General features: G+C 40.7%; 1 protein-coding gene across 2 annotated transcripts; it reads right to left on the bottom strand.

The window, feature by feature from the left end:
- Nucleotides 1-2,766: 2,766 nt before the first annotated feature.
- LOC131225201 (uncharacterized) lies at nt 2,767-14,170 on the bottom strand. 2 transcript variants are annotated; one of them, XM_058220681.1, is made up of 6 exons: nt 13,929-14,170; nt 12,480-12,682; nt 11,638-11,696; nt 9,748-11,544; nt 3,713-3,854; nt 2,767-3,594 (listed from the first exon to the last, which is right to left on the bottom strand). In XM_058220681.1, exons 2-6 carry the CDS (start codon nt 12,598-12,600, stop codon nt 2,933-2,935), a joined length of 2,781 nt encoding a protein of 926 aa, XP_058076664.1. In that variant the 5' UTR covers nt 12,601-12,682; nt 13,929-14,170; the 3' UTR covers nt 2,767-2,932. The 2 variants fall into 2 exon arrangements, with proteins under 2 accessions (XP_058076664.1, XP_058076663.1); XM_058220680.1 differs by having other exon boundaries at nt 12,480-12,688.
- Between the last annotated feature and the right edge of the window lie 10,673 nt (nt 14,171-24,843).

A 24,843-nucleotide genomic window follows, 5' to 3' on the forward strand; every position in this document is an offset into this window, starting at 1 on the left:
AGTAGCTTTGCACATCTTTTAGCCTTACTTATCAGGTTCCAATTAAGCTCCTAAGGCTAAGGGATGACCAAAAAGGATTACCTATAAGGTCATAGTCATCTAGAGGTTCAAGGGTTATTTTAGGTCAATGGTTAAGATCACCAAGACACCTCATTTACATATTCTTTGCTTATTGATGCTCATATCCTCTTATGTCTTCAATCTTCAACTTTCAAGACTTCAACCGACTATATGACATATGAACTCACGTGATTGAAAAACAAGATTACACACATCAGTGCACTAGCAAAGCTAAAGTAGACCACACCACATGAAATATTGGAGATAATGATGTCCACAGTTAAAACCATCATAGGGCCCACAGTGATGTTTATTTGTCATCCAACCTGTTCATAAGGTCACATAGATATGAATGAAGAAAAAAACACAAATATCAACTTAATCCAAAACTTTTATGGTCCCTAAGAAGTTTTCAACGGTAAGTAAGGGTTTAATTCTCATTGATTACAATGGTATGACCCATTTGAGCTTTTAGATATACTTCAACTTTGGGTTCATGCCCTAAATTGAGCTAAAAAAAATGGATGGCATGGATAAGACACATACATCACAATGGGCCCCACCATGTTTACTCAATAAGCTATAGGGTGCCGCGTTATTTAGCACCCAATCCCTACTTCAATATATTGACTTCCAAATATGATTCCAATCCCTACCTCAATATATTGACTCCCAAATATGATTTGTGTGAGCTGTATTTCGATAGTGACATATGGCCCAATCAAATCCTACCACTTTACAACCCAACTGCATGGTGTTGGGGTCACCACATAATAGGCATCCATGCCCCCAACGATAAGTAATGGGTATCACATATTTCCGACGCAGATTGTGTGGTGATATGTGATACCCATTACCTATCGTTGAGGGCATGAGCAGCCTTCATTGCCCGACTCAATTTGAGAATTAAGTTTAAAGTATTCAGCTGCTGTAGATACCTTAAGTACTTGAAAATAGGTATTAGTATATAAAATACCCCCTCTTAACACAAACACTTCTCATGGTACACCTAGTTGGGCCCCCACCAAGTCATGCCTGTCATTGAGACTCGGTTCGGAATCTTATCGAGTCAGCCTCGAGTCCAGTCACCAAGTTTTAGAAGTACAGTCTTCAGTAGGCTTGCAAAAGTCCAGATCGACCCATCTTGTTTCAATGTAGCCCAATACAGGTTAGGCTTGGGTCAAGAATATAGGCCCATGTGTCAGTCATCTTGAAACCCAACCTATAGGTAGACCATGCGTACCGCCAGGCCGGTGGGCCTGGCAATGGGCGGACATGGTGAACTTAGTCCCAGATTTTGAACTGGTCAGGCAGGCCTATTAGGCCAGCACTGTTCAAATTTTTTATTTTTCTTGGCCCAGGTCCAGCTCATTGCCAACCTTAAGCTTGGAATGAGGCCTGTTTATTACTAGTCGACGAGCTTGGGTTTGAAGATGAAAGTTCATTTACCAAATCGTCAGGATCCGGTCCTTTCTATGAACAGTTAAAATATCATTCCCATAAGAACACGCCCCTACCACCTTCACCGCCATCATCTAAGCCTTATCCCATTGAATTGGAATCCGCTACAAACTGACTTCTTCTAACCAGCGCCTTTTTTTTTCCCTTCCTCCATTGTTGCATATGATCAAACCATGTAAGTCTACTTTCCCTCATCTTATTACCTATTAGTACTAGTAATTTCTCTTGAACACATTCATTTTAAATTACATTCTTCCACATTTTGTCACTTGTCCATCTCAAAATCTCGATTCCAGCAACAGTCATCCGTATGAACATGTTCCATAAATACCCAATATTCTATCCCATATTAGCACCGGCCGGTCTTATAGCTATCCTACAAATTTTCTCTTTCCATTTAATCAATACACGGTGATCACGTGAAACTCATGAGAGGCGCATTTCCATTTCTTTTAGTCAGCTAAAATTCTATTGATAACATTCTTCTCAATTTCTCCACTAATGAATTATCAACCAAAGATATCAAAACTAGTCAGTTTGGAAAACTTCTTGAACAACAATTATATATATATATATATATATATATATATATATATATATATATATATATATGAAAAGCCTGACTAATTTTAAATCTTTTAAAACTTAAAATACCCCTCCACAAATCTAGTTTTATGTTTATGCACCCCCTCATCTTATCAACAATGTCCTATGTGCGAGCAACATACACCATTTGATCACTTCCTGGAAATGCCTCGTTAGCTCATCCACAACCAACTAAAAAAATACAAGCTCAATGCCAGCCCTTGGTGTAAGCCTACGATAATTGGGAACTCACTTGTCTCTCTACTAGTGATCCTCACATTTTTCATCACTCCCTTAACATATCCGGACTGTCCATTAGGTCTGGCATACATTTCAAGGTAGTGTCGACTAATCCAGACTGTTCGTCAGGTCCATCATATATTTCTTGGGTTCCCATGCAAAAATCGCAATGACTAGAAAGATAAGCGAGCCATGACCAGATGGCTACAATGGCTCAAATTGTTGATTGGACTTATTTTTGTGTTAAGTGATCTTGACCATCCATTTTATAGGCTACTTATACACGATGGCTACAATGGTCTGATTTGGGTAGTTTTACATGGTAACCAATGGAAAGTGTGGCAGACCTAAATGGACAGTCCGGATTAGTCGATGAACTGTCCAAGTGTTCTGATGGAGTCTCATTTGCCACCACTATGCAATCATTTCCCTTCAACATGAAAGAATCATATCATTCAAAACCATGAATCTCCAAGGGAAGGAGAAGAATCGAGAAATGAAAATACAAGCGCTCTGCCGAGAAATACATAGAGAAATGGCACGGACCCGACTTACATTTGGGGAAAAATAGCATTTCGAACAGCTCCTACACCACCAAATCAGCAACCACTTCATCAAGCAAAGAAAGTAGTATCCGACTCTCAATCTCAACTCCTATTTCGAACCCTTCAGCTTCAAAATCAAGCCATCTCCCCAACTGGCTGCTCATGTCCTTCTCCACAAGCTCATCCACCATCCAATCTCCCATACTTCTCCAATCCAAGATATCCTTATATACTTCTTCTGCCAACCCCTCCTTCCTCACTATTGCCACCCCTTTGGCCCATGCTTTGTAGCCCCCACAGATGTAACGGCTGCATTTTGAATCCACGCATTCGCTCACGCAATCAAACAACTCCCTCCTTATCTTACTGCCTTTCTCTCCCTCACTTCTCGATCCAATTTTTACACTTTCCAACCTGTCGAAGAGGCAGGGATCAATGATATCACAGGCATGGCCGAGTGCCAAGTCCGGGAATGTTAGTTTGGCATTGAATAGGATCTCCCTCACATACCCCTTTTCCCACTTCTCCCTTCTCATATGATCTCCCATGCCAATTCTTGGTGAAAGTTCACAGTCTGCTGCTGCCCTGAAAGTGGAGGAGGCTGAGTCAGACAACTCCGCCTCAGCTTCTACCAATGGGGCTTTCTTTGGGCAATTTGCACCAATGAGATTTTGAGCTTGAATCGATGGATAAAGCTTTCCACCTGCAAATGGAAGGTAGAGTTTCCAGCATTATGGTGATCAGAAATATCAATTTTCATGGAAATAGCAAGATAACACAAATCGAAATAACAGAGAATCTAGCTGGTGCACTCTGTTTACCGTTGGTAACATCCCAACTCTCTGAAGAGTTGCAACTTTCATTCGAGAAAGAGACTTCAAGAATCGATACGGGACTTGGATGTTGGCAGTCAAGTTCCTTTCGGGCATCGCTGCTGCCATGATCCATTATCCCTTTGACTCCCTGAAAATGGAGACCACATTTCATGTTAATGGTATTTGAGTGGGGTGGCATCAGAAGCAGTTGCTTTGATTATGCTAATAATCTATTTTTGAAAGAAGCAATAAAGTGGTTTCAAAGAAGGAAAAAAAAGTTCCTTGAAAATTGAAGCAAATTTCATCTAAAGATGATTTGAAACCATGATAGTAGAATCATTTTCCAAAGGGAGAATCAACTATCAGCCCTTTTTGTTTGAAGGGGTTGAGGACCTAGGAATCTGAACTCTCAAGTCAATCCAAACCCTACAAGCTTCAAATCCCAACAAACATGATTATGTCTAATCCACTGAAAAAGGTAAAAGAACGAGCGAACTGATTCACACAACCTAAGATGATGTGAGACGACCTGGAGATTTAATCTTAGTTTGTTGGACCATAAGACATTCAGGGTGCACCACCCCCATGGTTGGTCCAACTTAAGTTTCAGTAGAAGAAACAAAGGTGACTTTGTTGAGCCAGTTCTGGGGTGCATTTGCCAAAGATGGTGATTGGTCTTCATTGCTCATTCTAGCTGGATAGAATGCAATTACAACTGAAAACCAAGGGAACAGCATTATGGGTAGGAATAAACCTCTTTGAGAAGGTTGCTTTTCAATGGGAACTTGCCCAACATCCTTTCGGTGACTAAATGACTCCCTCCCCAACCTTGGGTGTGTCTAAATTCCAGGAAATCAACCAGTTTTGTCCTCCTTTGTAGATCATAACACATGACCAATTAATTCAATGGCAAGTTCGCAAAACTTGGAGTGGAAGTGCAAGTGCAAGGCTGATGACATTGGAATTGAACTATGGGTCTTTTTGGTGCGCATCATACCACTATTGGCAGAGAAATGGCACTATTAGCATAGATAATTTCACGTTTGGTGCTAATATGCTATGCCCAGAGAAGAGTTGGCAAAATAGCATTAACCTCATTATGCAAATAGCTGGATTCCATAAAAAAGAGCAGAATCCAGCTATTCTTATAAGAACAGTGCAAGAGTCACACGTGTAGCCACATGGGAGGAAGGGGACGTGAATGAGATCCACACCATCCATCAGATGTGCCACCACATGTTCCCTTTAGAGCCCAAAAATCAGGCTGATCCATTCATCTAACGTGGCCTACTGTGATAAATGGTCGCTCCAAAAATCAGGCCATTCCAAAACCAAGGTAGATCCCACCACATAAATTTACGGCATGTTTGGATTGCATAGAACAAAAGAAGGGAAGGGAAAACAAGTTAGTGACATAAGCAGAGCATAAAGTGACATCAGTGGTAGGGGAAGGAAACCCCTAACACCTGTTTGTTTGGCTACAGGGAACATCTTGATAACTAGTCTTCTTTCCCATTGTTCAGTGTTTAGGTTGCAATTGTTCAGAAAGAAAACCTTGTTTCCACCAATTTTTCCGTTTAAAACATCATATTAGAGAGAAACCTATTTTCCCATCAATTGACTTTTCGAAGAAAAGGTTTTACTCACTTTTTGAGGAAAGGAAATCGATTTCTCTTTTTTATGTTTTCTAAACCAAAAAAAAAAATGTCATACCAAAGGAATTCAGTTTGCTTTCCTTAGTGTTCCAAGGTTTTCATCTAATCCAAATACACCCTTAAGGAGATTTAAAAAAAAAAAAAAAAAAAAAAAAAAAAAAATTATTGATGCCCTTAGAGATTTTAGGATTTCTACAGCGTTTTTCATAACGGCAAGTCTAGGTCATTACAGAACACCATCCATCTACTTTGATTAATCCAGACAGCAGACAGCACTATGACGGCCATTAGTTTCCCACTACAACTCGCCAGGTAGCCATAGCAATAACACAGTAACACCATTACGTGTACACTAGTCTACTGGGAACACCCAGAAATCCATCATGCACCATGTATGCCACGTGGTCATGTGGTATCCACCACATTGCCATGATGCCATATTTTCAAGTTTCAAGAATTAGAAAACAGGCAAAACAAGATCTTCGCTTTCTTCCTGTGGTTTTTGTCATTTTATAGTAAAAAAAATTATTCAAGGTTTCGCACATGCATTTGGAAATGGATTGCAGTGTTTGAGAGATTGTTAATCATGGAATGACCATTGCTGAGGTGGATATCAACTGAAGGTTGTGAAGGTGGCCTCATTATCCATACCTCCGGCCGGATGAATGGAGGACTGCCTATTACGTGATGGGCATGTGTTTTCACGAGCGTTGGCGGGTCAGGTCCTAGAGTGCCCGTCAAGGGCTTCCGCGCATACCCCAGGCTACAAGAAGAGTTGGGGTAGATAGGTTTATTAACAACAAGAGAGGATTAATTAACCAATATAGTAGAAGCAAAAGTGGAAGGCAAGTGCAGAAGGCAATCTTAGGGCTCAACCCATGTCGGAACAGTGCAACAGTGGAGTTGGGGCACAATTACCTACAGAGAGGGCTCATTGTTCCTACTCAAATCCACATTGCGAACCAGAGGCTGTCATGAAGGTGTTCTGGCAGAATGAAGGACATAAAACACAACTACTATGGTTCCTTTTAACTATGAAACGGTCTTACTAGCTTTGCTCAGAAGCTGTGGAAGGTGTTTTGGAAGTTGGAAACAACATAATGCAAACCCTTTCAGGGAAGCAAATAAATCAAAGAAACGAAGAACGAGATTGTGAGAAAGAACCCAACAATCCTTTAGCCGAATGCTAGAGACCACCAAAAAAAAAACAAAAAAAAAACCCTCCTTTCAAATCTTCTACGGAAGAAAGAAACAGCAAACCAAAAAAAAATATATTCGAATATTCATCATAATAATGCATTACACCTCCTTAATATAGCTTTATGTAGATTTAAACCAAGTGGGGAAGCCCTAATAACAGAAAATTACCAAAATATCCCTAAATCCCGTTACTACTATACGGACCTTATATAAATGGGCCATAATTCACTTAAATGGAGTCAGAATTGCATGATCTTGGGCTCATTTGAAAGTTAACTCAATGCCCTATCAAACAGGGCCAATTTCTTATCATTTGGATATCATTTGGTACCCCAAAAGTGGCCCACCAAAAAAGTGATGAAAATAAAAAATTGGGAAAAATAATTTTTTTTTTTAGAGATAAAATTGAGAAAATTATTACCCTAATATAAAACAAATAATTCCTAAAAATATAATGACTATTTATTGATCCACTCAGTCCCACAATGTAATCTAACCATTGATTTCATCATATTCATCATCAGACCATGGGTTTGGTCAAGATCATCAACCAAGATGATGTTAATGGTTGGATTCTTAAAATCTTGATGAATCAGCTTGTGTGACCATTAGGTTGCATCAATTCCACCCGGCTTCGAAAAGAACAAGTCCTCGAGAGTTTAAATTGGTCGTCTTAATCTCTTGCTACAGATTCTCATTTGTAGCGCATTTTTTTTAGCTTTGCTGCCAATTGATGGTGGAAACCTGCACACTTAACGAGCAACTTGTGCATAATACGACTTTGAAATACACGCTGTCTTTTCTTTTGCTTCTTGTTGGTCCTCCACGTTCTTGACGTCGATTGTGGCCCCTTTGTCCCAATTAGTTTCCGATATGCACACCCCAATTAATGTTAAGTTGGTACCATTGTGTTGACCTCTATAGAGTTTGCTAATATGATAGTACCACTATCCATCTCTTTAACCATCGGATTGTCCATATCTCTTAAACCTTTAGTCTTTTCAATTAGATCATCCATCAATTGATCTTTTGGTTTGACTTGAACTTCCTCCAATCTGGCCATTGATCCAATCATCATCCATGGATCCATCAAGCAATCCAAAGGAGGTTTCCTCTTGGGTCACCACACTATCTATAACCACGTCATCCTTAGGAAGTCCCGATAAAATACATTAAAACCTTATAGCGCTCTTCTCATTCAATCAAGGGCTCAAAGCAAGCTCTCACTACTTCCTTGAGTTCCTTGAATTCTTTTGCAATATCTTCCTTGAATCCTATAATCTCTTTCTTAACTTCCCACAAATTCACTTCTTGCGTCTCTTGAAGATTCTTGGCCATCATTGATATTTTCATGCAATGGGATGCTTTTGAGTAAGCCGACCATGTGGTTGTCATTGTTCATAACATTTGGTAAGGCCATTGAAAGGAATTTCCAGAAGACACATGTGAAGATGGTTGAGATTCAAGACAATAGAGGTGATGATTGTGATAGTCAAAATGAGCCGGATAAGAATAACGTGATAGCGGATGGGTAGGAGAGCCCGGATAGGGATAATTGCATGAGCTGTATGAGCATCTTCCTGCCACAACATCTCCAAACAAGAACACGGGCTGAACTATAGGCTTGGGTTCTAGATCTAAGGTTATGAGGGTTATGGGGTTTGGGATGACTTTTGGTTAGGAATAGAGAAAGGGTAAGGGAATTGATGGGTCAGAACAGGATTAGGATTTGGAAAGGTTTGAAAAGAGTACGAACAACTTTTTTTCTTTTTATTGGTACAGTTAGGGTTCGAGGGTTGGGGAAAAAAAGGTAAAGGTATCATTTAGGGTTTGGTGATTTTGGGAAGGAAGGGAAAAGGAAAGAAAAGAAAATGGAAGATGAAGGATTGAGGAAGGGGAAAGATGCAAGGGTAGGATTGAGATTAAAAAATTACCTTTCTAAGTTTTCCAAGAGCAAAACTTGCTCCAATACCAATTAATGCAAACCCCAAACGGGTAAGCAAATAGATCGAAGAAAAGAAGAAAGAGATTGTGAGAAAGAATCCAACAATCTTCTAGCCAAATGCTAGAGACCGTGAAAAATCTCCTCTTTAAATCTTCTACCAAATAGAGAAACAACAAACCAAATAAGTTTTATTCAATATGCATCATAATAATGCATTACATCTCCAAAACGTAGCTTTATATAGACTAAGTGACGAAAATACAAAATGGGGAAATTATTAAATACTTAATCAAACCCTAATAACTAATAAAAAATAATTCCAAAAAATATAATGACTAGTTATTGATCCACTCAGCCCCACAATGTAATCTACCCGTTGATCCCATCAGATTGATCATCAGACCATGATCTGATCAAGATCATCAATCAAGATAATTTAAACAGCTGGATTCTTAAAATCTTGATGAATAAGCTTGTGTGGCCATTTGGTTGCATCACAACGTGCAACGCTTAAATCCAAAAAATGCATGTTTCACCTGATTGATTTCTTTTTTAACATGGACCAAGATCTAGGTCGATGGATCTGCTGGTGGGCCTTTCATAGGAAACCATTTTCCTCATTTACTGACTGAAGTACTCGTAATAGAAAGTTGCGTGGTTGAATGCAGTTTCTACTTGGTTATAAATTTTGATGTTTCATGGTTTGAAAAGTAAAAGACAACCAGATTCTATACTTAAACTAGAATTTGCCAAAGACTGTTCCTAATATACTTTTCGCCAACCCTGTGTCTTTCTAAGACATAAGTGCCACCTATGACTTGAGGTGCTTTTGGATAAACTGCAAAATTGCACTTGATTCTGAATCAACATGGCCTTTTTTGTTTTAATGGACAGCCAACAAGAAAGACTTAGGGTTGGTGCAGCCAAAAAATGGAATCTGCACTCAGGTAGGCTTCAGTTTCACAGTTTTGAAGCCAAATCAAAGGGAGAATGTATGAAGTCCGGAACATATCTCACTTCCATGATGCTGTCGTGATGTGCTGACCTTGGAAGTAGGAATTTCCAAAGATAGACTGTGATGGCCACTATCGTGTTGTAATTACTTTGTTCCACTAACGTGTTGTAATTACTTTGTTCAGCGAAACCAATTTCCCAATGTCAATCTCAGAACTACAAGGACCAAATCCGGAAAGAAGAAACAGTATTGTAATAGATTGAAAGTAAAGATAATTACTGCATACCTGCAAGTTACGGTTCATTTTGAGCACCTCACCATTTGTTGAAGAGAAGCCACAACTGGATCCATCACCAGATTTATCTTTTTGTGGCCCGGGTAAGGACCTTCTGTCAAGTTCCCGAGGTGTGACACTCATGGTATTGAGAGCAGATACCAAGTCTTGCAGAATGGATGCAGAGGTAGTAGCATCCATCCCTGACTTGACTGAGTTAGAGCCGGATGACTCGACCCCAGACGTTAATTCTCTAAGCTTCTGTTCCAAAAGAATACTCAAAGCATCACCACCTATAACATTCAATCCCAGAAATGACAGTTTTTTAGGTTTTGCATCCACGGCATCTTTCACACCACAAGAGTCTACATAACAGACGTTTGTAGTGTCCCATTTCTCCACCATCTGACCGGCGGATCGAGATACAGGCATGTGTTTTACCATGGGGGAGGTGAATGTAAAAGAAACAACATCCATGCCTTTCATTTTGCTATCTTCTGCCAAATTAGGGTGCCTGTTTGTCACCCCACGGGACTGGATGAGTTTCTCACCTCTATCCACCGTGGCATCAATAAACCCACTTTTCTCAGAGTGGAAGTCTTCATCTATAGCCCGTTTCTTCCGAGGGAGATTCTTCGTTCTTGATGATGGGACTTCCTTTTCAATAGCAATCGTCTCTAAGCCTCCATTCTTGTAGCCAACTTTGGAGCTTCCAGAAACCTTGTTGAAGGTTTTATTCTGCCCAAAAGAGGATTCTCCATACAGAACTCTTCTGCCCTGCTGGTTAGAAACTGATTGCTTAGGGGGCAACTTCTCTTTAGTTGCTGCACAATTCTGCTTCTGGTTATTCTGTCTGAGCACCCCAGAAGCAAGGGACGTTGACGTTTTTGTCTGCCTATTCTTTGGAGTACTTGGTTGGCTTTTGAATGGCTGGTTCGGTTTTTGTTCTTCATCTTCCTTCTGGATTGACAAGGGCTTAACACTTGAGCTCAAGCCCTCCCTTCTCTGAACGTTGACCTTAGCTTGGATGGCAAGAGAGATGGATTTTCCCTTATTCCTTGAACCAACAGAATGACTGTCTCCTGAATCTGGAGAAACCCTGAAATTTGGAGTATCTTCTGGGCCATTCCAGCTCTTGTTCAAAGACTGTCCTTTGAGGTACTTAACAGCATTAGACTCGACTGGCTTTCTAGATGTTTCTGAAAGCTTGGATGGTCTGTACGAGGTTGCCATGTTCTCCTTCAAATCCCGAACTTTGGTAGCAATCAAAGAAGAACCGACTGATGGAAATCTGCTCTTGGCACTGGCTTGATATCCAGGCTCTAGTATCTTTGCAGCTGCCTCAATTATATCAGCCGCATTCTTGGGCGGAATGAATCCAGGGCTCTTGATTGGAGAGAGAAGCTTATGGTGGGTAATCAGATGAGATTTAACGGATTTGGGAGGCAAAGTTTCAGTCCGGAACCTCTCGATTGGACTACTTGGCAACTTTTGTGGTCTTGATTCTACGGTTTTCCTATAAAAGCCCTCAACTCTAGTGGGCTGGCTGCTAGAACAGGTATTTTGATATTCATGATATTCAGGGGCTTTTCTCTGGTAATGCGTTTCTCGAAGTGCTTGTGGTTGAAATAGTGGAGTTGAATAGGGCTCAATAACACTAGGAGTAGGCAATGAGTCCAGACCCATAAGCCTGGCAACAACTCCAGGGGCCCTAACTCCATTCCCTTCCTCTTCGGTTACTGAAGACGTGCAACTATAATCACTGCTTCCCTTCGTACTTGACACTCCTATGTTCTCATCATCCTCAATCTGGAAAAGCAAAAAAGGAAGGAAAAAATCCCATAAATTTGATCACTCAAACAGACCAAGAAATAGAATTGGAAAAGACCAAATAACACCTACCAGACAAATTCGTGTTGTTGGCATATTCACATCGCTTCTCTTTCCCTGTTTCATTCCCTCTGCAAGAATGCACAAGAAGAGGTAGCTTAATCAAACCAGACCAGACCAGATTGTCGGAGTTAAGCAAGCAAACAAATGATACAAATGAAAGTGGCAAAAAAGCTAAGCATGCAAGAAAACTCTTCCCAAGTTCTCTTATATGCCCAATAAAATCCAAGGGCCTGTTTGGTTTGCTGTAAATACAGGTAAATTATGGTAAAAGCATAATAATGACCCGTCACAACTGTTTGATATATTGGCTGAATTTCAGGCAAAACTCAACCTCATGAAAGTGAAAACTTTGTGAGCCCCACCATGAGGTATGCATTATATCTATGTCGTCCATTCATTTTCTAGGATCATTTTAGGGCAAGAGCCCAAAATTGAGGCAGATCCGAATCTCAAGTGGACCACACCAGAGAAAACAGTGGGTTCAACGGTAGGCCTCATTATTCCCATTGCTTCCTTTGGTGTGGTCCACTTGAGATTTGGATATGCCCCATTTTTGGGCTCATGCCCTAAAATGAATTGGCAAAGTGAATGGACGGTGTGGATAAAACACATACATCATGGTGGGGCACACAGAGTTTTGCCAAGTAAACATGGTAACGATGTCACACAAATTGAGTTTAGCATACCTGTCAAATCTTGCTGGAGGAAAAACGAAAGTAAATAATTATTACTTATTTACCTTAATTTACCAGTAATTACATGGAACCAAACAGGCCCCAAAAGAAGGAAAAAACACAGATGAGTGTAAATCCCAAGTCTCTGAAATATCCGAATTGGACAGACAAACATACCAGGTAAATCAAACTTGTCATATGACAGCTTCTTCCGTGACTTCCCATTCCAATCAAACAGCTGAAAGAAACCACCAACATAACCTCCTCCACCCTTTAACCCTTGCTTTTCCAGCCCCATTTTCTCAGGCCCAGATCATGACAACTTAAACTTATAAGACGAAGAAAATATCTTGGTTCCGGTACCAACTACCAAAATCCCTCTGCAGCTTCACCAAAGAAAAAAAAAGTGTTAAATGAACTCCATAAATTTATAGTCCAACAAAATCTTTTTCTCTAACAAATCACACAAACACAAAAAGGAAGAAGCTTAACTTCAATCAGCAGAACTTTGTCTAAAACAATGGAAATAAAACTAAAATTGAGAACGTAAGGCAAACCACTTCTAAAACCGCCCTAAATAATCTCCAAAATACCAAATTCTTAGAACTACAATCAATTGAAACTCATTAAAGGAACAATAATATATAAATAAATAATCTAACATAGCGTTTCAATACATATTTTAGAGGAATTATAGGGTCCAAACATGCAGCTTTTCTTGACTCTCAGGACTGGTATACGTAGTACCAAGTTCGGTGATCAGGACCCTTGATCTGATGGTCCCCACCTTAGAGAATGGATTCCCAGTAAATCATCCAGATCTGAAGAACCCAACACTCTTTGATCATTGGACAGTTTTTTCAGTTGAATTTGGACTCTCAGTATATTTCCTTCTTAACCGTCTAAATGTAGGCCATGGATTGAAGTGTTTTGACCTTCCAATATGGAAACCTTTTGAGACATAGCCCGCCAAAGGTAATGATCATCAAATCAACGGTTTAGATCACCCAAAAATTGCCATCATGCAAAAAAATCCTGTTCAACAAAACATCAGAGAAATGTACGTATGCTGATGAGCGTAACCCAATAAAATCACAAGAATAGGATCCTGCATTAGGACTCTCAGGGTGTGTTTGGTGGTCACCTATATGCCTCGACAAAATTCAACCATTTATTACAAAGAAAAGAAAAAATTAAAAAGATCTTTCTTAATCTGAGCAATCTATAATTTCAACAAAAATGCGGTACTGTTGGTTCTATCTACAAAATGCACCCCAAACAAACAACATCACTACCACAAACCATTTACCACTTAATCCAAGAACAACCCAAAATCCTAATTTCTTAAAAATAAAAAAATCAAGATACGGTGGAAGGAAATTCCAATCCACCAAAATTCAACCTAAAAGAATCCAAAATCCAGCTAAATTAGTTCACTCCATTCATAACAACAAGAACCAAACACACTAAAAAACCTTTAAGAATATTTTTTTAAAAATAAAATCCTCAAAACAAGAAACAGTTCCAACTAGACAAAATCACTACATCAAATTACCCAAATCTCCCAAAAACCTAACTTTCATGGTAGAATTAAAGCAACGGTTCAGATCGAAAGCAAGAACTTACACGAAATTCACATTTCCGGTGGCATAAAAGATACGATCTTCAGCGAACACATGAGAATCGCAGCTACAGATTGAGTGAAATTAGGGTTAGGGATTTGTAGAGAGAGAGAGAGAAGGGCATTTTGAGGAAATGAAGGTTGCTCGTAAGCATTAAATGGGGGAGATGAAAGGACATAGAGAGAGAGAGAGAGTCACTACTTCGTCTGCTCGGGCAATGAGATTTTAAAAGCGATTAAAAAAAAAGGGGAGAGGAAAAAGATAAGTTACAACGTCTCTTTTGGACGTGGGGAGTAGAAAGGGGGAGAGATTTCAAATTTCCAATGGGATATGCGGTGGAAAGGAAGTCAAGGATCTCATCCATTGTACGGTCCAGATGCATCTTGACATGTATATTCCTGAATGGGCCTTTTTAGGGACAGCAAAGGGTGACAATGGTGGGCCCCTCTCTATGGGCTTATCCGACAGGCCCGACTCGAAAAATCATTCGCTGGGCCAGCCCGGCCCAAAAATTGATCAAATCTCTGTTTCCCATCTACCATCCGTTGATCGAGTGGGCCGCACATGCACAAAGAATTAGGCATTTAAGAAAAGAAACCACCGGCCTACATTCAAGATGCATTTGTTACGTGAGGGTTGGAAGGGCATAATCGTACTCAGTTGAGCTGCAGTGAGCTTGACCCAGTCAGCTAAAATGATTGGGCCGGGCCGGGTGGGCCACCTAGCCCGTTTATGCCCCTGGTGATAAGTGGGATCGGTGGTTGCTGATTGGTGATCAAGGTGGGCCCATCATTTATGTGGAATGATCTGGAAGATTGGAAGATTCTAGCCATCTATCTTTCAGTCTGTTTTTGAGTTCAGGCTGGGCCCTGAGGCCTGAAATGTGGGACGTGTAGCAACGGGCCTTCGGTTTTTGGGCCTTGGCCCACGTATAAAAAGATAAGTCGGGTGTCGGTATGTTCAAGCTGGGCCCAATCTATTTGCCTTGAAACTGGCCTTGAGGCCGACCCACGGCTCTATATTACAAGAGCAAATGCACTTAGAGCTAAGCACGGGATGACTCGGCTCATCCGACTCGTTTAGAACCAACTGGATCTGAAACAAATAGGTAAGTCGGATCGAACCGAGCAGGACTCGCCCAATCGAAACTCAAACCAAGTTGAGTTCAAGTTACTCAATAACTCGACCCGAAAGTTGATTCGAAATCCAACTCGACTCGGATTCTCGTATATATATATATAATTAAAAACCATAATTTTTAAGTATTTTTAACCATATTCGCCGCACCTATTCCCCCCCCCCCCCCCGAGCCTGGTAGACACCCAACAACATCACGACCCTCCTCTTCTCTCTCTCTCTCCTCTCCACTCCCTCCTTCCCTCATCTCCCGATCCGATTTGGTGCCAACTCGACTCAACTCAGTACTTTTGACTAGGTCGGACTCGGATTAGTCTAGGCTAGACCCGGACTCGAACCGGTCAAGCATGCTGGACTTGATACTGAGTCGGGCCGAGTTCGGAGCACCCCTAGCTTGGTCCAACTATGCCCAACTCTAATTGCACCTGTAACGGGCCGGACCCGGAGCCAAAGGGCAGATCCGACATGTTGCCTGCGTTAGTCATGTTCTTCTCTTGAACGTTCATGTGTACGCCACTGGTTGAACGGTTAGGATCCTACAATCTCGGAGACTTTTTAGGGTGTCCCATTTCCATTGCTAGGCTTATCCGATCAACGGTGCAGATCGTGGCCAAAGCATTGGCCCACTTGGATGAAGTGTGGATCCACATCCAGATTAATCAGGACACTCCAATTCGTCCGAGTCAGAAGTGAACGTACGGATGGCAGGGGGAAGTGGGAGAAAAGCATGAAATTAGTGGGGCCCACTATCGTCGGCAGCAATAATGAATGGCAGTTAAAAGAAATCGATCAGAGATTCTCAACTTCGCATTCAATCTATAAATGTATGGAGAGACCTGATCGGCTGGCTTTATGGGCAATCTAAAATAGTGCCCATGAGGAGAAAATCATTTATACTCTGGAGGATTTTGATAATTGATATGCAGCCACTAAGAAATTGAATTTGCACAGGTGGCTTACAGTAACTTAATTTGAACCGTCAAACGGTGGGACCCAATTTGGATGGATCAAAAATCAAAAAAATAAAAAATAAAATCACTACTGGTGGAATGGAAATGAAATCAATTTTTGTTTTTTTTTACCGTTTGCATTCTGGGGATGGATAGCAGCCACTGCTTGAATTTCAAATCAACAGGAGGCGTTAGTTGATGGTGTGATTTCAGCCGTTCGATTAGTATACTTTTTTGTGCAGCTTTTCTTTCCAATCTGGTCCATTCACGGTGGGGTGGGCCCCACCAATCAGAACTGAAAACCATCCAATACTATGAAAAGCCTGGGGTCCAGTGTCGTACGATTCCCCGTCTGCAGATAGCGAGTGGATGGGGCTGTCAACGGGTACCAGAACCTGTACCTCACCCGATTTTCATGGGAGGCGGATTGCGTCCTACCCCGCCCGGACCCTAATCCGTCCTGACAGGGCTCTGTGGGGCCCACCGTAATTTAATTGTTTTATCCACTCCGTTCATCGATTTTCTCGGATCATTTTAAGTTATATCCAAAAAATGAAGCAGGTCCGGATTTCTAGTGGACCACACCAAAGGAAGACGCAGTGATAATGACACCCACTGTTGAAACCTTTCTAAGGGCTATCGTGATGTTTGTTTTACCATCCAACCTATTCATAAGGTAATGTAGACGTGGATGAAGTGAAAACACAAATATCGGCTTCATCTGAAACTTCTCAAGCTCCCAAGAAGTTTTTAATGGTGTACGTTCAATCACCACTTTGTGGTCCACTTAAGCCCTGTACCTATCTCTATTTTTGCATGACAATGTAAAATGATATGAGAAAAACGATGATAGGCATGGATAAAGCGTTTACATCACGGTGGGCCCCACAGAGCCCTGCCTGGACGTATTACCGTCCGGGGGTAGGACGCAATCCGCGTCATTTTAATGGGTACGAAGTCCCGGACCCGGTAAGAAGTTGGATTAGGTTCGGGTCTAACCTTTTCGAATCCGGTTACAATTTAGGTCAAGCTGTAACCGTCCAACGTGGATTCCGGAATCGATACCAAGACTTTAGCGTTGAAACGGAGTATCTTTCACTCAGCCTTCCACTTGAGCCATGGACTGGGTGTAACGTGAATTCGTTCAGTTAAAATTGAAATTGAGTCATGCAACTAATGTTAATGGTCCTATTGTATATTATTTGATTTATTATTCTGAGCTCATTTGCACGCCATGCATGTGTTACGTGGCACGTGTGTAAAATCTACTCCATCCATCAAGTGGGCCATCACTATTTAAATGCTCTTATTTATCATAAAACCAACTTAAAATCCAGATTCGGGTTCGAGTCTCCAAGAACTAGGCCCTTAATAAAAATTGTTGAACCCTGCAAGACCCAAACCTGAGCTATTAATGGCCCAAGGTGCACCTAAATAAGCATATGGCATTGCTTAAATCATACATAATCAAATGATGCGAGAAATGATTTTAATGGAGATGAAGAACATGTAACAAATTTAGACTTATTTGGCCGGATGTGATTTGAGATTACCCAGAAAATAATGGATTGAAGATGGGATCAATGGCCAATGGAAAATGGGACAAGGTGATAGTTCATTTTCAAAGTAAAAGAGTTTGTTGTTTGGATTGATGAAATCTTTTCTACAGTGGAAATGAAATCATTTTCCTAGATGTAATGATTTCCATCATTTGCAGAAATAAAATCAGTTATGAAATATCAATTCCATCTCAATGATTGTCCTCTTATAAAAGTGATTGCATTTTCTCAAAAAAAATATGTTAAAAGGGAAATTTTCATTTTTTTAAAAGACAATTCTTACTCTCTTTTTTTTCTTTTTTTTTTTTCTTTTTTTTGCCATTAATGCTAAACTAGGCTTAATTGTATTTTTTTCACCACATTTCATCTTATATATGGATTTTACTAGGATTTGTGGAGCCTAATTATCAGAGATGAGCCGTTCATCTAGCTAGCACTATAGTAGGTCGAGCTCAGTGTTAAGTTCGTTGGGCACAAAGGACTCTGCTCCTTGCTTAAGGTCAGGGGCAATTTCATAATTTCACAAGGTATTTTAAGTAAACCTTATTTCTTTTTGGGGTAACAGTTATTCTATAATGAGAAAGAAAGATATTATTGTATCGATAGATATTTCTTTGTTTTTGCCTTTGAGCATAGTAAATTGACATGAATTCGTGAATATATCAAAGGAAAATTATGTAAATTTCTATGTTGAAGTTTGCATATTTTTTTTAATTTTTATTTTGACTGATATTACTAAAGTGTGGTTTAGGAGATCCTTTCTCCCAATAAGATTTTTCTTACAAATGTTATTTTTAGATTCCACCAATCTAAATAATAGAGGAAATATTTTTCCATTGGAGACTTTTTTTCACCTCCAGACATTTCTCATATTGGGAAGGACATGACATGACTGGATTAGATCATTGAACATTGTTCCAATATATTTCCCATGTCTTGCAAATCACTTTCTTCATTGCCAAATCCACATGGAAACTACTAGTATCATGATGACATGATGGCTTTGGATGCATTTGTGCTTATTACTCTTCTCTGTAAATTTATTTTTTTATTTTATTTTATTTTATTTTAAAACTATTACATGATTCTAACCTCTCATTAATGAACATGCTTGAATGTTGGATTCTGATCCTTGACTACTATTCAATTTCGATGGGGGCCAATCACGGAGTTCTTGACACCATTCATGGAAGTTTTTGCCTGATGTCCCAACCACGATGGGACCCATGATTTGCATGGTTTGGATGGTATGCCTACCCATATGCGGCCAAAGCTAAATCCTAGTTCTAAGAAGCAAATTGTGTCCTGCCATGTCGCTTGTACATTAATCGGTCTAGGTAGAAACTCCATGGGGGACCACCGTAATGTACTGGTTTTTATCCAGTTCATACATTTTTCCACATCATTTTAGGCTATGAGATAAATTGATGTGGGTCTAAGGCTGCCACTTGGGATCGTGGATTCAGAACCCCTGAATTTCAAGCCCCCTAGATTTGAAATCTTCCTAATGTGTTTGACACCCTAGATTGGGAATCAACTTTAATCCAAAAGTAGCTATGCATGGTATATTTACTGGAGTTTGAATTTAATTATTAAATTAACTTTAATATCTCTAAGTAGTGAATGTATGTAATGTTTGACACAATGGTTGTAATAAGCCCACCGAAATATATACTTTGCTTGAAAATGATGAAATTCCAAGTCTTGGATGGGCCACAAGGACAAAATCATGTCCGAGTGACAACTAATGATTTTTAACTGTTGATTTGAATGAACAATGTTTGGACGGCGCTGATCATCATATTAAAGTAATTATAGTGATGCAATTAATAATCTAGTTGTTTTGAGATATCATTAGTGAATCATGTGCCCAATAATTTAATAGTTTAATGACACATGTTACACATTCAACTTTTGAAAAGATTTTAGATGTAATCCAAGCTCTCATCATGGATTTCAAACCCCTCTTTGAGGGATTTGAAACCCCCAGTTACTTTATAGCGCCAAATTAAATCCCTTTAAATCCGCGGTGCCAAATGACCCTTAGAGCCTGTTTTGGAGCGTGGATTTGGAACCCCTAGATTCAGAACCCCCTGGATTTGAAATCCTCTTATTGTGTTTGGTACCCTTAACTCATGATCAACTTTAATATAGAAGTAACTATGCATATTATATTTATTGGGGTTTGAATTTAATTATTAAATTAACTTTAATATTTCTAATTAGTGAACATATGTAATATTTGACACAATGGTTGTAATAAGCTCGCTAAAATATATATTTTGCCTAAAAATGATGAAATTCAAGTCTCAGATGTGCCACAAGCACAAGATCACATCCAAGTGACTAACCAACAAGTTTTAAACGGATAATGTTTGGACTGCACTGATCATCATTTTAAAGCAAATATAACAATGCAATTGATAATCTAATAATTTTGGGATATCATTAGTGGGCCATGTGTCCATAGATTAATAGTCTAGCAACATATATGTGACACATGCTACTCTTGGATGAATTTTAGATGTAGGCTTTCACTGTAGATTTTAAACCCCAAGTGATTTGAAACCCCCAATTATTTTATAGTGCCAAACAACTAGGGGATCTGAAATCCCCTCGGTGCCAAACGACCCCTTGAAGGTGAAGTGAATGTCAGTGGTGATAAGGACACCACAATTGAAACCTTTTTACGGACCACTAGTAGTTGTTTACTATAGACTGGTCGAAGGGAAAACACAAATATAATTATATAAGCTTGATCCAAAACTCATGCAGATAAAAGTTTTTAATGGTCTCAGTTCAATTCCTATTGTCTGGTCTAGGAGAGTTGGATCTGCTCATATTCTGGTTCATTTAAGATTTTTTGGTTCCTGTCCTTTTATATGGTAGGACGTCCTGCTTCCCTGGCTGAGTACTGAGACTATTGATCTGATGTACCCATGTGATGAAAAGGGTAGCGGATTAGGTGTTACCCAAGTAACACCTTAGTGCGTGTTACCCTTCCTGTGTGGGGGCCACCTTTATGATTGTGTTGTATATTGGCATCGTCCATCCCATTTTCAGCTCATTTTAGGTCTTTAACCCAAAAATTTAAGCAGATCCAAATATCCGGTGGACCACACCACTGGAAAAGGTGGTGAATGACTTTTTTTTTTAGGCCATAAAAGTTTTGGATCAAGCTGACTTTTTATATTTTTCCTTCATCCTGTTCTCTTTGACCTTATCAACGGATTGGATGGAAAATAAATATTATCGATCTAATTACAGTGGGCCCTAGGAAGTTTTCAATGGCCACTGTTTCCTTGGTGTAGTCACCTGAGATTTGGATCTGCTTAATTTTAAGGATATCGTCTTAAAATTGCCTGGAAAAACGGATGAATGGCATGGATATATAAAATGTAATGAAAGTGGGTCCCACATAAGGGTCATACTAACGTGTCACCCGGGTAACACCTCATCCCCGGTCTCCCACCACGTTCATGTATCTATTTATCCACACCGTTCATCCCTCTTCTCATTTTAAGCTACAAATCGAAAAAAATGAGGCAAATCCAAGTTCAAACGGACCACACCACACAGGGACGCTGATTGCGTCTTACACACGCCGGTCTCTACCCACGAACAGGCCGTTCTGTGGGCGGGCTCACCGTGATGTATCTGTTTATCCACACCCTCCATCCCTTCTCTAAGATAATTTTTGTGCACATACCTTAAAATGATCTTAAAGGAGTGGACGACATGGATAAACAGATACATCATGGTGGGCCCGCCCACAGAACTGCCCGTTCCTAGCTAAAGACGGGTGGAGTAGGACAGATGGCTCTTCCAGTTAACGCAACCCAAGCTTACTATCCCGTGTGGTTCACTTGAGCATGGGATCTACCTCATTTTTTAATTCATAACTTAAAATGATACGAGAAAATGAATGAACGGCATGGATAAACAAATACATTACGGTGGGCCCATTACAGATGTAACGCCCTAGAAATTGGGGGTCGTGCATACACTCGACTCCCGAGTTCCCAAGTGTCACTTATCATCAATTTTATAGTTTTGAGATTAATCAATTTTAATATCGCAACTTGGAATTACTTGGAGCATGAATACAACCACAACTAGTCTACTGGAATGAAAGATAGGTATATATATACAGGTCCAATAGAATACAGATGGGACACCCAAGGCGTTGCCCAACAAAAATCACAAAAATATCATGTCCAAAAGAATAGAGTTGAGTCAGCTACTCAGCAATCCGATCTCTCATCTACTAAGCCAACGGAGACCCGCTCATCATCTGGAAGTAGGAGAACTCGTCCTCCTACTCGAGGCTCGCATCGTCATGCTCCACGTACCCTGCATCACCTGCATCTACGGCGAGTCTGGTTGGTGTTTTAAAACACCGTCACAGAGTGGGAGTAAGTGATCAACTCAGCAGGTGCTATTAGACTTAAGTTGTAACATACATCAATTATATTAAGAATTTAATGAAAAACAAGCATTCATAAATACTTAACTAATATCGTTAATATGTATGCATGACAAATGATATGATGCATGCCCTCGCCACAACACTCCCTCGAGCGACTCCATCTAACGATTGCATATGACCAACACTCACTCAGAGCGACCTCGACTGCCGAGTCACCACCTTAGCTAATGCGATGTAATGCGATGGTGTTAGCCGAGTTCTTAATTAAGCCCATTCATCCAGCAGATTGGGGAATATGATACACCCCACGTATCAAATGCCCTGAACGAGTTGTGAGGCCAAAACCATCCCCGACTTTTAGCACACGGGGAGTGCTGAGAGAAAGGGATCGCTCGCGGTCACTACGGGGAGGCGCGTCACCCGAACGTAGGCCGACAACTCGGACATGGTGTCCATTCCACCATGCTCGGCTTACGAGACTGTGGATCAATAATTCATCTGGTATCGATGGGCTACAACGGTGGTAGGATGCTCCAGATTCCGTACATAAGCGAGCAAATATGGTTAACAAATAGGGTTGGACAGTAAATAAGCTAAACCACACGAGTCAAGCGAGCATGCGACGAATGACATCGAGTACAAAGGACCCGTATAGTCGAACTACTGCCGCCCGTACACACTCGCCCAAACCCACGGGTTTAGCCCTAGCATAGTCCTACCAATGGGACTACTGTATCTTCTTATGTTCCCGACCAACCCAAGGGTCCAATGTTACTTTATAGCATACCAACCATCAAGATTTCCAACTAGCATAATAGTATCATGTTTACATACATCACAACATACTGTTCGATTATTCCTAACAAGCATGCTACAACAACATGAACAAGGTGCATGTGAGTGGTGTGGATTAGGGAGGAAGTTAAGCATTTCCTACACCTCAAGAGATCAAATACACAAGAGTAGTGAATCATACACACCATGAAGCAACACATGTGAGAAAAGAAATCAATAAACATAAGCATGTAATCATTCATACAGGATATCATGAGAGACAAGATTAACATCAAGGAGAACTAAACATGCAATTCCATACAATCCCAACAACATACCATTCCTAGGTTCCTCTAGATTCTTCAATACAACATCCCAAGCAAACAAAATCATTAAACTTCTACTATAATTGGTGCTAGGCCATCTAAGAATAATAGTCCGCACCTATGGATTCGTTGAAGGCTTGGGAACGACTTAGGAGATGTGGAATTTGGGGTCGAACGGCTGGAATCCTAAAAGCAACCCTTGCATGTTAGAATTCCATGTAATTCCTTCTCATCACCAGGGTTTAAGGAAAAAAGGGAGTGATGGATCTTACCTAGACAATCAATGGAACGAACGGGCGGTTGCGGAGGAGGGTTTCTTCTTAGAGAAGAGGTAGGGAGTTGTGGGGTTTGATTTCTTTGGGCCCCACCTCGATCTAGGGTCCACCTTTCTCACCTTCATTCTTTCTTTCTTCTCTCCTTGCTCCCTTTCTCTCTCTTTACTCCCTTGGTGGTGGTAGATGTGGTGGGAGTAATGAGATAAGGAGTTAGAGTTTATTTCCTAGACTTGGACCCCTTGGCCTTAAGTTTCCTCAAATGCCCATAATGGCCCTCTAGGCTCTTTGTTGGTGTTGGGGCGGCCCTAACACCCCCTTGGCTACCAAATTTGGTGTGCAGGTGTCTCATGGCCCGATAAGGGGTCATGTAAAGTTTGAGAATAAATGGATGAACGAATATGGGATTTGATCATACAGTTCTAATCTTTAAATGGCCCTATGGGGTCCATTCCAATGATCGGAGAAGTTTTGGTAGCCCTCTGGCCATGAAACTCATAGGATAGGTGCTCTATGGCCCGAGGAAGGGTCATGCAAAATTTGGAGACGATCAGATGTGGGATTTGGTCGTACGGGTCTGATTTACGATCAACGGTCATCGTACCACGATTGGGTCCCAGGTTTTGCGGACAGGCATAAGAAAATACATTAGACCTTCACCGTAAATTTTGAAGAAATCCGAAGGCTGGAAAGCCTGGTATCTCGGTTTTATTTACAAGTGCCAGATTCCAATTCTGGCATTAGTGGGGCGCGTTTGACAAGTGCCAGATTCCACTTCTAGGTGACCACTGGATCCATATTCCGCGATGGCCCACAAGTCCAGTGAGATCTATGCTTTCGTAAATTTTTATAATTTTCTGACCTTCCCGCATCGCGGTATAACCCGCACGGGTGGTTGCTAAGTATAAACAGTCATCTGGCTTGGCTGCCTGCATTAGGTCCTATCATGACCCATCTGGTCTATTCAATTGGGCTAATCTTAGATTAATTTATTTGAGATACCTTACTACGAGTAGTTTTAGCGAACGGTCCTACGGCAAATCCTACATGGACGCCCCAAGACACTGTGCTGGTTGGACGGGACGTTATAATCTATCCCCCTTATAAACAAATTTTGTTCTCGAAATTTGTACCTATTCGTATTGCTGAAGCAGGCTTGGGTAATGCTGGCGGACTTCTGCTTCTGTCTCCCAAGTGGCCTCTTTTTTATCATGATGGGTCCATAGTACCTTGACCAATGGGATGATTTTGTTGCGTAGGACCTACTCCTTCCTATCCAATATTCGAGTGGGTCGAAGAATATATGTAGCATTTTTCTTAAGCTCCACATGCTCCCACTTGATGATGTGCGAGGGATCGGGGATGTACTTCTTCAACATTGATACATAGAAGACGTTATGTACTCCAGCGAGAGGCGTGGGTAGGGCCAAGTGATAGGCAACCACACCAACTCGGTCCAAAATCTGGAATGG

The sequence above is a fragment of the Magnolia sinica genome, chromosome 14 (assembly GCF_029962835.1).
Source record: "Magnolia sinica isolate HGM2019 chromosome 14, MsV1, whole genome shotgun sequence".
Taxonomy (NCBI): Eukaryota; Viridiplantae; Streptophyta; class Magnoliopsida; order Magnoliales; family Magnoliaceae; genus Magnolia; species Magnolia sinica.

Excerpts from the sequence above, each read along its gene's own strand:
- LOC131225201 (XM_058220681.1), bottom strand. The coding sequence starts at position 12,600 with ATGGGGCTGGAAAAGCAAGGGTTAAAGGGTGGAGGAGGTTATGTTGGT. Across the intron at positions 11,697-12,479 it reads TGACAAGTTTGATTTACCTG|AGGGAATGAAACAGGGAAAG; the intron begins GTATGTTTGTCT and ends GCATTCTTGCAG. Across the intron at positions 3,595-3,712 it reads GAGTTGGGATGTTACCAACG|GTGGAAAGCTTTATCCATCG; the intron begins GTAAACAGAGTG and ends TTCCATTTGCAG.